This window comes from Photinus pyralis, unplaced genomic scaffold (assembly GCF_008802855.1).
Source record: "Photinus pyralis isolate 1611_PpyrPB1 unplaced genomic scaffold, Ppyr1.3 Ppyr1.4_LG1, whole genome shotgun sequence".
Taxonomy (NCBI): Eukaryota; Metazoa; Arthropoda; class Insecta; order Coleoptera; family Lampyridae; genus Photinus; species Photinus pyralis.
Window position 1 is genome coordinate 20373246 of NW_022170249.1, and position 16217 is coordinate 20389462.

At 36.9% G+C, this 16217-nt stretch overlaps 1 protein-coding gene across 1 annotated transcript; it reads right to left on the minus strand.

Moving 5' to 3' along the window:
- Nucleotides 1–2416: 2416 nt before the first annotated feature.
- Nucleotides 2417–13317, minus strand: LOC116182142. Its single transcript, XM_031502679.1, has 3 exons — nt 12813–13317; nt 11244–12087; nt 2417–2595 (listed from the first exon to the last, which is right to left on the minus strand). Exons 1-3 carry the CDS (start codon nt 13134–13136, stop codon nt 2417–2419), a joined length of 1347 nt encoding a protein of 448 aa, XP_031358539.1. The 5' UTR covers nt 13137–13317.
- Nucleotides 13318–16217: the final 2900 nt, after the last annotated feature.

Below are 16217 nucleotides of genomic sequence, written 5' to 3' on the forward strand. Positions count from 1 at the left end.
AGTTGTAAGCACAAAACTGCCAAAAAATATCTTTTTCAACTTCTTTTGTATTTTTTTTTAATGCTGCGTCATTTCGGTATTCGGATTCAGAACCCCAAAAAACATATGGAATCAAAGAAATCAAAACTACGCCACAACTTTCCCGCTAGATGCCCGTTTGAGCACAAATGACCTGTATTATTACTTTTTTTCACTACTAGCGTCTGATGACATGATTATTAACCTTTTTTCCACTTGTAAAGTAGGCTTTCTCGGCATTTGTTCAAAGTGGTTAATAATGTGGACATTATTAACTAGTAGTCAATAATGAGAACTGTCACGCTGTCACTTTTAGAAAACACAACCCGAAATTTCGCTCAATGAACGTTTAGACAAGTTCTCTAAAACGAATAATTGCCACCATTCGCAATTTCCAGAGAAATTACATACCTAAAATTATCACATTTTGAAAAAATTCGAACGAAATTACTCTTTGAAAAATCTCAATGACAGAACAAAATACGGCCTGTTTGACTTGTACTTCCACGTACTTGATTGACATGTTAAATTAAGAAACAAACAATTCTGTCCAACCGTTAACTCTCTTATCAATATAATATGTTAATTTAGAGGATTTCAAGTGCTAGTAGTGAAAAAAATAGTATATATACCACGGTAGAGAAGTCTATTATTGCCTTCGCACCTTACACCCCTCGGCGCAAGCGCCTCGAGATGTAATCTTGGTGCTCAGGCAATAATAGTGGACTTCTCTACCTTGATATATAATGTACTATTATTCACTACTAGCGTCTGATGACATGATTATTAACCTTTTTTCCACTTGTAAAGTAGGCTTTCTCGGCATTTGTTCAAAGTGGTTAATAATTTTTTATTATTAACTAGTAGTCAATAATGAGAACTGTCACGCTGTCACTTTTAGAAAACACAACCCGAAATTTCGCTCAATGAACGTTTAGACAAGTTCTCTAAAACGAATAATTGCCACCATTCGCAATTTCCAGAGAAATTACATANTATATATATATATATATATATATATATATATATATATATATATTGCAATTTGGAAATGAACATATAGTATGCATAAATTTGCAAAGGATTGGAGATTTGAAATTGTTACATCTTCTCCTAGATATCCTAAAAGCAATGGATTAGCTGAGAAAGCAGTTGGTATTTCAACAAACATTTAAAAGAAAGCTAAAGAGTCAAATACAGACAAAGAACTAATGCTGTGAAAATACCGTAAAGGTCGTAAAACAATTTGACAAATTTTTGAGTAATGCGCTACTATTACAAACTCAGCATGATTTTGTTTACTTTTACTTTAAATTGTACACAACCTATTGTCTCTAATCTAGAACCACCATAAGCCTATAATCTAGCTGAATAATCATCTATTTCAATCCCTTTCCACTTTATCTACTAAATCATTTAACTACTCCTTGTTTTTTTCCATCCCCACTCGTTCAGGTCTTTTTGTTGTTCGTCTAGTAAAGTTTGACCGTATAACCACTCTTGCACTTGAAAGTAAACTCTCAGTGAATGTTGTCGAGCCGCAGCTTCGGTGGGGGGTAGTGAGGCAATGTTAGTTTTACTTTTATAGGATGAATTGCCTGTACCTTTAATCATTCAGGCTAGTTTCATGTCTTTTCCCATACAGAGCCATGAGAAATACGTTTCCAGCTTCGGCAATATCGTCCTAGTGTGCAAAAGGGTCTTTGAAATTTTCAATAACTGGTCGCAAGTCATTGGCTTCAAGACTGCAAACGGAGGTACACGCTGTCGTAATGGGCCTTGGCTCATCTGTGAAGGAGTGGGAGAGTTTTATACCAGACGGAACAGTTATAAAACCTTTTGAGGAGCCCGGTAGACAATGAAAAGTACGGATTTATATTTGCACAGAATAATAATAAAAGATGGGTATTTGCGGATACAGCCAGCTATACGCCAATTTTCAACTGGCGCTTGAGCCCGAACGGTTCAACGAGGAAAAAAACTGAATAGAGGAATCTGTAGGAAATGTTATGTATTTTCATTTTGAATAGGAGGGTTATTTTCGAAAAGTTGATAGTTTTCAAGTTGTAAGCACAAAACTGCCAAAAAATATCTTTTTCAACTTCTTTTGTATTTTTTTTTAATGCTGCGTCATTTCGGTATTCGGATTCAGAACCCCAAAAAACATATGGAATCAAAGAAATCAAAACTACGCCACAACTTTCCCGCTAGATGCCCGTTTGAGCACAAATGACCTGTATTATTACTTTTACATCTATAACTAAAATGGTTAAATTGTCCACAGTTACCACAGAGTTACAAATTTTTCCTTTTGCAGGACATCTTGCATTGGGTGCATGGTTAAACTCACATGCGTTACATATTTTGATTTCTACCCTGAAAATTACTATTAGTACTATTATAAGAGTTCGTATATATTTGGTGTAAAACCACGTTTTTCATAACCTTTGTAGCTGTTGTCCTGATTGAATTTGTACGGAGGTTTCTCGTCTGTTGAAGTTGATGGTGCCTGATACTTCTTCTTAATTGTGTCAACCTTTTCATTCTTCATTTCGCTTAACTGTAAACGCTGTATTTCTGCCAATCGAAAGCATTAACAAATTAACAAAATATAAGTTTTACAATTTTCATCCATTTATTTCCTTCAATATAAATCTTCCATGATAATGTTCTATCGGTGTCTCTACCACCTACATCTTACATAATACTATGTTTACACAACAAATGCCGAGAAAGCCTACTTTACAAGTGGAAAAAAGGTTAATAATCATGTTATCAGACGCTAGTAGTGAAAAAAATAGTATATATACCACGGTAGAGAAGTCTATTATTGCCTTCGCACCTTACACTCCTCGGCGCAAGCGCCTCGAGATGTAATCTTGGTGCTCAGGCAATAATAGTGGACTTCTCTACCTTGATATATAATGTACTATTATACCAGCTCCTTCCATAGGCAGAAGTCCCTTCTCCTAAGTTTTAAAAGAAAATGCACCCCAAATGTATCACAATGACTAGTAATTATGAATATTTCCTAAACACTCGGAATGGCCTCCCTACATTCTCTAGCTATTGTATAGAATACCTGAATTATACACATTTCCGGTAACATTTAATTTTAATAAATATGTATGGAAGCCAAAGATTTTATGTGCTTAATATTGCTCACATGAGATATATCAAAAATGTTTTGAAATGAAAACAATGTAGACATACTGAGTTTAATTTATAATGAGAAATATATCGGCCTTATACTCTGTTTTTTAACTAGGAAGACGGATTTAAAAGTTCCCGCAAAAAATCTTAGTTTCTATTGGCTCGCGCTGCGCCCGTTTTACACCCAGGTAAAATTGCTATTGACATGATTTAACTGTCAAATTTAATCGCGATTCTCGTCCGTAACTGTTGTACTTATTTTTGAGTTTTTCTGTGTTCTGAGTCCATTTGCATAAATTTTAACAAAAAAAAACAGTTCTTTTAAGAGCAAAAGTTGATATTTCGCGGCCTAAGTGTACTGGCATTAGTGATGAATTCAACTCCAAGTACCTACCAGTAAAGCAAGCTTGTCTCCTTTGAAAAAACGTAGTCGCTTAAACTTGGGTCATTTTATCAGTCTCCGAGAAGCAGTTTATTATAAACACATAAACAAATGTTGTCTGATCCCCGGATATGAATTTTGCTACGCTTGTGTTGAAGATTGCATCTACCAGAGGTAACGTAAATAATGATGTAGCTGGTATATATTTGGTTATTAAAGTGTGACACATATTAGGAATATTATTATTGCACGATCTACAATATACCGGATAATTAAAGAATATCGAAGTACTGGGATTGTTACCCCTTCGAAACGGTCCGGTGGTCATAACGCTGTTGCAAATGTGAGCTCTGACGATTGGCGGAATTGTGTGCAACACGTTACTAAGGAAGAAAATAAGATGTGTAGATTGGATGGCCTAATGGACACACTTATAGAACCATTAATTATTTCACTCGGATCGGAGGACAGTGACAGTTTTAGTGAACTTTCGGAAGACGGTGACTAAATCGCTTATAAAGCAGTGAACTGTGCTGTTTAATAATATGACTATAATTCCATTGTTCTGAATTTGTTCAATAACTTAACATTTGTTGTAAATTGTAATGTGGATTGTGTAGTATTACAACTGATAAAAACATTTAAAATTATAATTCAAAAGAATGATTCAAAGACCAAAAAATGTATGCAGGATGATTACCTATTATCAATGTATTACCTATTTATTGTAATTCGCTTTTAAAAGTATGATGTATGCATAATATAAAGGAGTTCCTACCAAATAACAACCCAAAAGCATAAATCATGAAATCTATCCAAATGTGAAAGAAAATCTCATCACGCAACCCACAATACATGTCTGTATAAAATGAGTCTATTATTTTTGTTACTAGATTCTAGTGACATTTCCAGTGTAAATCAGGTTTTTAAATCCGTCTTCCTAGTTAAAAAACAGAGTATAGTTCACAAAGTTGAAACAATCTCTTCATAGATTGCACGGTCCGTAACAATCGTTGCGTGGAAAGTCGATGGATACCAAACTAAGCCCTGACCGAAAACAACCTTACAAAGTTTCAGTCTTAAAAGTTTTGGCCCGACGTAATTATAACGATAGCGTTTGCTTTCGTGCTATTAATTGCATTAACCGACATAAATTCCAGAGGGGCTTCATTAAAGACTTGAGGCGTACACATCAACAACTCCATTTGTACATTTCGCGGAATTATGGGCGGCTTGAAGTATGGTGGTATTATAAATAAGTAATTTAGATGAGATACCTGCTCGTTGTAATGTTATGCATGGAACTTTGCGAAAGCTATTACGGATTTATAACTAATTAATTCTATTCAATTTGGAAATAGTTCCTGCTCATTTAGAAATACTTCACAAGTTGCGCACTTCAAAACGTATTTAATATTCATCATCTTCACCGTGCCTCGAAAGCATCTAACATTGCATTATTACGGATTATCTAGGTATGTCAAAAACCTTTACATTTCAGCAAAGATCAGAGGTTCGAATCTTTCAGTCTTCAAATTCAATTAGCGGTAAAATATAAACGTTCAAACTGTTTCTATGCTGTTCTAAAGTTTGATTTCAATGGAGAGCGGCTTCAGAAAAAGGTGACATCGTTACATGTCTTATTTGTTGTGTAAAGTATCCTGATACATAGTGCAGTAGAGTAGTCATATCTGCCAAACTTGGCACAATATTTGTTGGTTATACACAGAAAAATAAAATCTTTTGAATACCTTAGTATAAATTTTAGGTTGCTTTTTGAAAAAAAAAAGTTTTATGTTCGAAACTGATCCAAGAAAATTACCATCTCTGCCACAAATGAAAAATTCTTAACTCCACCCAGGTGCGAACGCCCGACCTCCCGGCTATGTAGCCCAACGTTCTACGACTGAGCCACACAGACGGTCAATATGAACCGAAAACATGGACCCGTTACCTCGGAAAATTGCCAACGTACGCACGTACATATATACGGAAGAAATCTTATCCCTTAAAAGTTACTTTAAATGTAAAACGTCGACTTTTGATGAAATTTTGACATGTCCCAAAAGCGGTGATCACAATAATTAACATAGCTCATTCCTTAATTGAATCAGTGTAGCTCATGCTAGGAAGCTAAAAATTATAAAATGAATAGTTTAACTGTTCCATTTCTCAGCAATAGATACCTCTGTTCAAGTTATACAATGTTATTTTTTAGCATATGTTAAAATCACATTTTAATAGGTTTGAATGAGTAGCCTAAGTCGCTCATGAACCGTGAAGGTAGATAAAGTGATCACTTTAACCGACAAGATAGATAAAGTAAAACAGATGATTGTGCATTCTAATGACATTTGTCATTCTTACGTCACATGTCACGCCGAGTACGATATAAAATGACGTTTGGAACACATGGCATAAAGTTTTGTATTTATACGACCATAAACGGAAACTAACCATTACGTGAAAGTTAATTCCCTCGTGGCTGCGACACTCATGAGTGAACATCTTTCACTCGAGGGTTGCAACGCCAACTGGCTACGAGCCGAAGCAGAATCAAATACCACTAGCGCTAGCACCCTACCTCTTTTCCCCTGATTGTCGTCTTTGCTTATTGAAGTTGTCCGCAGCGCACCCTCTCTAGCTCAGTGGAGACGGGTCGGGTCCCTCGTTGGCTTGAACCTAAATACACAAGAAATACCGGAAAAATGTGGGCGCCACCAGCTCTAATAAATACACACCGCTGCTGGATCTGACGGGAGCTGGCCCGTAGATGGTACTAAAATTCCGACGAAAACTCAGGCTTCCAATAACCCTACACCCAGACAGATACTGCCAATTAAAAGTCACCATACAATTGACTAGTTCCGATTTATTCAGCCTGACAATAATTATTTATGTCTAGATATGCATAACAATTCTATTAACATGGATCCCAAGGAATGAATTAATATGGTAGAGGTAACTCTAGCACACACAACCAAAATATCACAGCTTATATTTATCAAAACGCAAATTGACCACACATACAAATACTCAGGGTCGCCTGAATCAAGCAAGTGACCTCCCCTTTTTAATATGAAATCCACCAATCTTTGATTTACCTCCGCTTTAAAACTAACCAGGATAACTAACCGCACAGAACACCAATGCACATACCGCGTTCAAGTCGATCATGCATCGGTAGGAATTACGGTAAATTACTGACCAAATTACGTTAACAATTACAATGCAAATTTATCCCTTTTAAGAGGTATTTAACGATATGCTTTATAATACGCAGCCGTGAAGGAAGTTGTGCCAATACAATAGGAGGGTCAATCTGGATGTTAATATCTTCGTTGCGATTCAGTCACCTATTTCTGGTATTCACACCGCAAAAAGGGCCGCTTGTTATCAGCACATGTGGAAGTAAGGCAATGGATCGGCACTCGCAGGCAACGGTGAAGTTACAGCACTTGTGCGTCGAACAGAATCGTATGTAATGTAAAACGTATTCGGAACTTACTAAACTTGAGCCTGAACTGAACGAAATCAAAGGGAACCACTCTTCTTTGATAACATAAAATTTACACACATCTTAAATAAGAGGGCTAGTCGTTGAAAATTTTTAAGAATTCATATATGTGTGTATATATATATATATACATAAGCGGAATACCAGCTACAATGAATACATGCAACGATACAACGACGGCATAAAGATACACAAAGAATGTAAGCTTAAATTAACGTTGAATGACCATCGCATATACGGTCATTAACAACCAATTTATGCTTCTTAAAAACAGGAAGAATCGAACTTCGAGAACTCGAAGTAGGTAATACTGCGGTCCCAGATGATGGATGGAAATCCAACATCAAGCTACTAGTTTTCGAATACGCAAGTAAGCAATGAAAGTAATCGCGACCCAAATTGCCTTGTTAAAATGCGAAGACTGATTAAATGCCCACATTAAACACTCGAAACTGTCAAACTTTATTAAACCTAAAACAATAGTATTCAAAGTATGCCTCACGAATATCACAAAACGCGCTTTATTTGTTGATATTAATTACCATTATCATGATTAGCGGTCACAATTAATTACATTTAGTGGTATTGATCCAGCTTGGTCTCGTATACCTATAATGTGTAATTCAATTAACAAAATAATTGGGATAAATGCGAGATATGCCAGAAATGTAGGTCCGTGAAGTTAGCACGGTCATTGAAAGCACTAACGACGGTACATGATCATATCGTTAGTGCTTCGTTAGTGCCTCTTAGTGCTCCATAACTTGCATCAGCACGACCGACCGTTTCCAAAAAAACGACCCCCCCTTATGTAGTGCTGACTTCCTACCCTCGTTAAAAGCACTAACGACCGGACAAGTACTGAACGTTAGTGCTTCGTTAGTGCCTCTTAGTGCTTCATAACTTGCATCAGCACGACCGGCCGTTTCCGAGAAAACGACCCTCCCTTATGTAGTGCTGACTTCCTACCCTCGTTGAAAGCACTAACGACCGGACAAGTTCTGATCGTTAGTGCCGTTAGTGCCTCTTAGTGCTTCATAACGCATCAGCACGACCGGCCGTTTCCGAGAAAACGACCCCCCCCCCCCTTATGTAATGCTGACTTCCTACCCTCGTTGAAAGCACTAACGACCGGACAAGTACTGATCGTTAGTGCTTCGTTAGGGCCTCTTAGTGCTTCATAACTTGCATCAGCACGACTGGCCGTTTCCGAGAAAACGACCCCCCCCCCTCTTATGTAGTGCTGACTTCCTACCCTCGTTGAAAGCACTCGAGAAAACGACTCCTAATGCTGCACATTTTGAACATTCATTGCGATGAAAACCATTTTTTACTGGTAATTTCGTTTTGTGTTCAAGGTTTAATAAAAAACGTACACCTTCAAGTTGTTTTATATTGATGTGGAATATCTGAACTAATGTTATTAATCAACTAAATTTTTTTGAAAATTTTTTTGAATAGGGGCACTAACATGTTATATCATCGAAAAGAGAAAAAAAATCTTTATCAAATAGGCCTAATGAAAGTGTGCATTGCTATTTAAAGACAATCAATTGTTTTTCGTTACTCATTTGTTTTCTGAAATAAAAACAACTGAATGCTGCCTTATTATGGGAAATAGAATGTTAAACAACTATCATGTAGAAAAATTTTGTATACATTCGATATTTACCGAGATATATACGATACTCCATACATAATGGGCAATAGCGAACTGTCATTATTTTTAGCTTCCTAGCATATGCTAGGTAGCTATTGCGATAGCCGTTTTTTGAACATTTCAAAATTTCATCAAATGTCGACGTTTTAGACCATTTTAAGAAACTTTTAAAGAATAAAATTTTTAGCTTCCTAGCATGTGCTAGGTAGCTATTGCGATAGCCGTTTTTTGAACATTTCAAAATTTCATCAAATGTCGACGTTTTAGACCATTTTAAGCAACTTTTAAAGAATAAAATTTTTTTCCGTCTGTATGTACGTACGTACGTTTTGTTGGCAATTTTCTGAGAAAACGGCTCGACGGATTTTGTTGAAATTTTGTATTATGTTTTAGGCATACCGAACAGAAAAATAACGGGCCGGATTTTTGAAAAAAAATTTTGGAGCGCCGTAACGGCATCGAACTTTTTTTTTCAAATAGCAACCTAAAATTTTTATTCTATTATTTGGAAGACCTTATTTTCCTGTGTACAACCTACAAAAAATTGGGCCGGGTTATATTATCAAAAAACGGAGAAAAAAATTGTCAAAGTCAAAAAATTGTGTTGCATATGTGCAAAACGCAACGATCTTGTTTCTGAAGCAATTTAAACGAAATTTCTATGGTAAGTCCCTTTAATAAAAGCAAACAAAATTCATGCGCAAAAATCGTGTTGCGCATGCGCAGAAATGCAATTTTCTTATTTATGGAACAATTAAAACGAAATTTGGATGGTAGGTCCTCCTAATAAAAGAAAACAAAATGCATGCGCAAAAAATCGAGTTGCGCATGTGCAACATCCAACTTTCTTATTTATGGAGCAATTTTAACGAAAATTGGATGGTAGGTCCCTCTAATTTTCACAACGAATAAATTGGAATGGTATGTTCGATAACAGTTCAAGAAATGTTTGACGTATCCTGAAATCGTGTAATATTGGTTGCATACAATTCCACGAATTGACGGTTTTCTCTTCATAGAATGAGCTAGGTACAATGCGAAATTTCATCAAATGTTGACGTTTTAGATCATTTTAAGCAACTTTTAAAGAATAAATTTTTCCCGTCTGTAAGTGCGTACATATGTTGGCAATTTTTGGTTTCAGCTAGGAAGCTATTCTGTCAAGAATTTGACACCTGGTTTCATGCAGAATCACCCCCTGAAGTTTGTCGCACTTAGTCATTAACAACCTGTAGGTATATTTCTAATCGTCGAAAACGTATAATTCCATAAAAATACAAAAGTCATATAAACAGTTACAATAAAAATAACAAATTTCACATGCAGTGCACAACAGAATTTTATTAGCTACCTATTTAGCTATTAGTTACACTGTATAAAAAAGTATATGAGGTGTAAGTTTAATGTTACTGCTTACAACATTTACATCCTTTGCCATGTCGTCATACTTTTCCCATGCAGCATCTATTCTTTTGGAGTATGCGACATAATGACCAATATTAGTATGAATGCGATCTGGTGCAAGGAATGCTATCACAGCTCTCAAAATTAGTCTTTTCCCATGCGCGGTTACAACACATGGAATATCCTTTAATCCTGTCTCTCCGCATGCATTTGTATCAATAAATATATAGTTTGATACCATTGTTGTGCGGACCCGGACAGTTTGGCGCGGCCTCTTTGGCGCGGCCACTTGGGCGCGGCTCCTTTGGCGCCGGGACACTTCGGCGCTGGGACACCTCGGCGCCGGGACACCTCGGCGCCGGGACACTTCGGCGCGGGGACACTTTGGCGCAGAAACATGTGGGTTGTGAGGGAGACATTTAGGCAGCATGAATGTTTAGCACTCGGCATTGCACAATGTGCACAATGAGGTGGATATGAAGATTATTCCTACGCTACTGGTTGAAAGTGTGCAAAACTTTTTCCTTTTGGACTTTCTTTTACTTTCATAATAATGCAAGTAATCGCCTTTGAAGTAGAAAGTGCTCTTCAGTTATTTGTTGATGTTTAGTAGGTATATCGCCTGTCCAAACAAAACAATAGCATGATTCATATCTGCCCCAGAATAGGCACATTTAATCCATTTAAGACATAGTAACTATAAACGACCTCCAGATATCACTGCTATGCACAGCAAATAAAAGCAACTTATAACAAGGAATAAGCTACTAAAGGAAAGTGGCTAGTCATTTTGCACGCAAAAGGTACCTATTTAATTATCACGAATAAACATATGTACCTACATAAATATATGTTACAAAAAACTTAATGTAATTCATAATTGTGCGCAATCCCACGCAGAAATTCAAGTATATTATCATTATTGTAGTTTAAAATAAGTCTGGAAATACGGTTATCAATTTCCCTATATTTGCGTTTTTTTGGTGATGGTTGATGACCAGCAAGGAGTTGTTCATAGCGAACGTCCCTTGCAATCTGAATTTTTCTTAAGGCAACAATGAATTTCCAAATGGTTGGATGCTCCATTCCCAATTCTATTGTAAGCCTACGGTGCGCTGCTTCGGCGTAATTGTTCGTACGATCTTCGCCGTCTAACACTCTTTGATGCAGATTCCATGTCTCTGGTCCGAACAGGGCTGGACGCCTGCCAAGCCCTCTACGATTTCTGCGACCGATGTAATTGTCCTCAAACCAATCTACCAAGGGTTGCAAATCATCGGGAAGAGCTTCCGAAATAGCATCAAGGGCGTTTTCCAGGTCGTTTATTGGAACAAAGGCCAACGCGGGTACCATTTTTGCGCGCAAGGAGAAATTAGCATCATTATTGTAGTTTTGAATCAATCCTAATTCACAAATTTTTTTCTTTACGTTGTGAGTTAGGTGGTAATAGCAACCGAATATATTTGCATCGGGAAAGCATCCTTGAAATGCAGTAATGGCGGCTGCTTCAAAATCGCAGGAATACGATCGAGGTTGAAAGTTGGGCTCTAATTCTATTAATGCTCGAAACAATCTCACGTACGTAGCGCCCTGTTTATTTGGCAGAAGGGCATATATGATTGGATGCACTCCACCATGAAGTCGTCCAAGTATAGTATAAATTTGCGAAAACAAATGTGGAGCTGTTTTGAAGGTGCCGTCGCCATAGAAGGTATCACTGCTACGTAAAATGTGTAAATTCTGTCGACGACCAAAAATCAATATCCTCATTTCTTCCGGTCCACTGTCATATAACAAAAAATTTTCTTCTATTCCATTGTCAAATGCATACATTTTGAATTCATCTGGAATTTGTAGCGTTTGCAAATTCAGTGGTGCTGGAGGGGCTGCATTAACTTCATTTCTCTTGCGTCTTACAGTTTTCTTGAGAGCTCCCAGTTGTGGAAGAGAAGCCTAGAATGCACGAGTGTTGTATTACAAAACAGCTAATAATTAATATCATGGCTTAGGATTTTTATGCATTTGAAAGTGCATGATTGTAATTGCATACGGGTGTTCATTTTAAAACTTCCCACCACGGATTTATCGAAAACCACTGATTAAAAGAAAAAACTCCGAGACACGTCAAAAGATTTGTCTAGGGGGACAACTTTTTAACAAAAAACTACTTCACCCCCTTTCAGCCTTTGTCCCTCAGGGTCATTCCCTTACAAATTTTAAATGACAAGTGGTATCGAGTGAGAGCTTGTTTGAAAGGTCTTTCGAAGTCCTTTCTTTTGACGTTTGATTTTTTAAAATCGGTCGATTTATTTAAGTAAAAATTTTTCTAATTTTCTCCAAAACGAACGACCGATTTTAAAAAATCAAATGTCAAAATAAAGGACTTCGAAAGACCTTCTGTCACTTTTCTGTATATATACGTAAACTTAACTTTACAGAAATATATGAAGTGATTCCATTTTTTACTAATCAAAGAAAAAACTTCTTTCAAATTTTTCAAGATAAAAATCCATATTTACTCACAGCAGGCACATTTACAATTTAAAAAAATGTATGTCCTTATATACTGTACCTAATGCGTTTAAATTTGACTAACAAATAGTTTCGGTAGGGTTTTATATTTTTTCTTTGATTAGTGTAATGGGCGTCTTACACTAACATTTAAAAACAAAACCTACCATTGCTGCTTGAGATATTCCGGTGATGCACTCGTTGATAACTTGTGAAGTACATTCTTGGGTGTTCACAGCACGTGCCTTGATACGGGTAACAATTTCAGCTGCTTCAATGCTTGACGCAGAAGCATCGTGATTATGTACATTGAGCAATTTAACCACCTCGTTGTTCCTTGTATGTAATCTCGCCTTACATTCATCTTTATTGGTGCACCTCCAAAATGATGTTAGGCCGTCTTTACTTAGCTTATCAAATGTGTATGAAAAACCGTCAGACACAAATTTGTTTCTCCCGCGTACTGATATAATTTCGCGCTCGCGATTCATGTCTAATTATCACAAAACAAAAAAGAGTTTAAAAAGAACCTGAGGAGATCAATCGACAGTATTCTACAACTGCTACAAGGAACACACAAAAGTTGCAAACAGAGTCGAACGGGAAACTAAGGCAGATAATCAGGGTAGGTTTAAGAATGAGTCAGTATAGGTAATACAGGTTTTTCCCAGAGACTTGTTATAACTAGACCGCGCGTAACGTAGATTTTACTATAAACGCCTGTTGTCAAGATACGATAGGCAACCAACTGTTCATCGCGGGGCAGACGCACGTCCTGCAGCTTGCTTTAGCCATGTTTATTCTAAATTTTAGTAGCAAAAAAAGATAACATATAGCTGTTAACTATTTTAATCGAATTTGTTGGTATTTTATTTGAACTAAATTGGTATATAACTGCCTTACTCCAGTCCTAATTTGATTTATATGTGTATTTTGGTGGTGAACACGTATGGGAAAATATACTCTTAAAACTAAAGATGTAAGTAGTAAGATATGATTATTTAGCGGATTTTGATTCAATATAATGCCTATCCAAAAACCCAAATGGGCTGTAACTGTTATTTATTTTTCTAAGACTGCTGATAACCATTTTGTTTACAACGCGGTGTGGTGTGGATTGAATGAATAACCTGAACACATTTTCAGCAATTTGGCAAATTTTTAATGCATCGTTTGATCCGTACAACAATCCTCCCTTTAAACTTTTATTCGTGGAAAATCAGCATATTATTTAAAAATTTATCGACAGAGTAAATGTTGATACGCACAAGTTAACCTAAGTTTATTGGTTTATTCTCAACAGAAATTTATCTGTTCACTAATTCGAGCTAATCACGAGAATGATTAATGAACGGAACATCTAAAATAACAGCTTATTTCATTATATTGCATAAATCATCTCAGCGATTTTGCCCCGCAGTGCATTGTGTGTGGCATACTGTGTCGACAACACCTTAGATACGTTAAGCGCAGTCTAGTTATAGCAAGTCTCTGGTTTTTCCTAATTACCACAGTCGGTCCTAATGGTGTAAATATTTTTATTTGTCGGCAAGTAAACAATAGAATATTTAACAATACCAGAAATGTGCACCTTCTGCTTATTTTGACACATTTATTACCTACGGTGGTGTATATCTTAAAGAACTTATGTCCCTTGGCCGTTTGCACCGGCAAATTTAAGCGGAGCTTAGCATAAGCATAGATTAAAATCCATGGCAACCCGTTGCGACAATGGTCGCCGTGGGTTTTTAACGACGCTTAAGCTAAGCTTTGTCGGTGCAAACGGTCATAACAGAAGTAAGTAAACTATTTGTGTGTCAGGTAAATTTCATCTAATTGTATATCATCAATAACGATTAGGTTTTTATATGTGTATAAATTTCTGGCGCCAAACTGCCTCGGTGCCAAAATGTCCCGGCGCCAAAGTGTCCCGGTGCCAAAATGTCCCGGCGCCAAAGTGTCCCGGCGCCAAAATGTCCCGGCGCCAAACTGTCCCGGCGCCAAAGCGGCCGCGCCAAAGTGGCGGCGCCGAAGTGGCCGCGCCAAAATGTCCTAGACCGCATTATTGTGTGTGTAACCGTCCCCGAGCAAGAACATTTGGTGGATTTTAAATATCCATTTGAAATGGATTGCTCAAGATTTTTGTAATTATTATTTAAAACATTCACATTCAGTGGCAAAAATGGAATGTTTTTAATTTCTACATTTTTGCAATTTGTGCAAAATTCCGTATCTGAAGCACTTGGATTGTCTTTAAAAAAATATTCAATGATATACGTTACGTTACATTGACAATCAATTTTTTCTGTCTTATCTACTAACACGTCTCTTCTAAATATTGAATTTAAACTTTCGTTCAATAATTCTGCCCTAGATCTGTTGAGTGTACGTGTATTCCCTTCTACTAAATGGAATACAACTTTTATAAAATTATTTTCCACCCGTTGTGGTGAGAGGTATTCTTCTAGTTGTTTACCTACTATCGCAAACAGCAGCAGCGATACTTTGAAAAACAGTATCTATGGCGCATGTATTGGTTAATATTACTTTTTTCTTATTGCTCATATTATAAGATTTTAATAGGTTTCCATTTTTCAATAAAAAAATTTTGTTCTTCCTAATTTCATTGGTGTAAAGAATTTCTGGTAATGGTGCCTTATAAATTGATCTTCTAGGCTTTACGGATGCTTTTCCGCGCCAGTTTTCAATCGCCATGTCTGCATCTAGAATAAAAAGTATAAAATAAATTATTATCTTGATAGCTTGTTTTATTAAGCGGCAGAGCAAAGCGATGCAAGCTTTATAGGAGGTCGATAGTGTCCGTCTGTCCGTGAACACGATAACTGCCAAACGCTTGGACCGCTTCGGTTCAAACTTGGCACAGTTGTATGCCACAAGTATAAGCCTATTGAAAATGGGTCACATCCAATAACCCCGTAGGCTCACACCGAGGTGCTTTTCCGCTTTTTTAGATCTGCTTTAGGGTAATGAGGCAGTTATAGTATTCACTGTGCATTTTTAATTAAAAGCGCTAATTAATTAGCCACAAATATCATTAGCAACCAATATCATTTGTCGGTCAGTGCATTTTGGAAAACTAGGTTTATTATGTACAATTAGAATATACACTGTGTCCAGGATAAGGATGTCTATCATGGGGATACCTGAAACCACGGAACATACGACGATGGTCAAATTAGAGAAAAGTGGCACAAAGTTGGAAACTGTTGGTTTCAAAAGGATGGCGTACCCGCACACAACGCCCTATAATCATGCGAAAATATCGGACAAACTTCCTGGACAATGGAAAATTGGTCCGATAGGTATTTTCGCATGATTAGGCTGATGAGTGATGTGCGCGGTTGCACCATCCTGTTGAAACGTACCGTTTCCAACTTTTCTTTTGTTTGTATGCCGTATATCGTTGTGTTTGTAATAAAAAATGGTACCCAATGATAGATGTGTACGCTTCCACTTTAGTGGGCTGCGCTACATATAACAGCAATCAGAATCCGAGTTTTTTCCAATTCCCTTTTACAATTCATACCTTCAAGTTTGTCCATACCCCGGGG

What these genes read in the sequence shown, in the direction of transcription:
- LOC116182142 (XM_031502679.1), bottom strand. Translation starts at nt 13,136, where the DNA reads ATGAATCGCGAGCGCGAAATTATATCAGTACGCGGGAGAAACAAATTT. An exon ending in GAATATCTCAAGCAGCAATG is followed by an intron (nt 12,088 to 12,812) that starts GTAGGTTTTGTT and finishes CGTGCATTCTAG; the next exon opens with GCTTCTCTTCCACAACTGGG. An exon ending in TTACGCCGAAGCAGCGCACC is followed by an intron (nt 2,596 to 11,243) that starts GTAGGCTTACAA and finishes TTCGATTGGCAG; the next exon opens with AAATACAGCGTTTACAGTTA.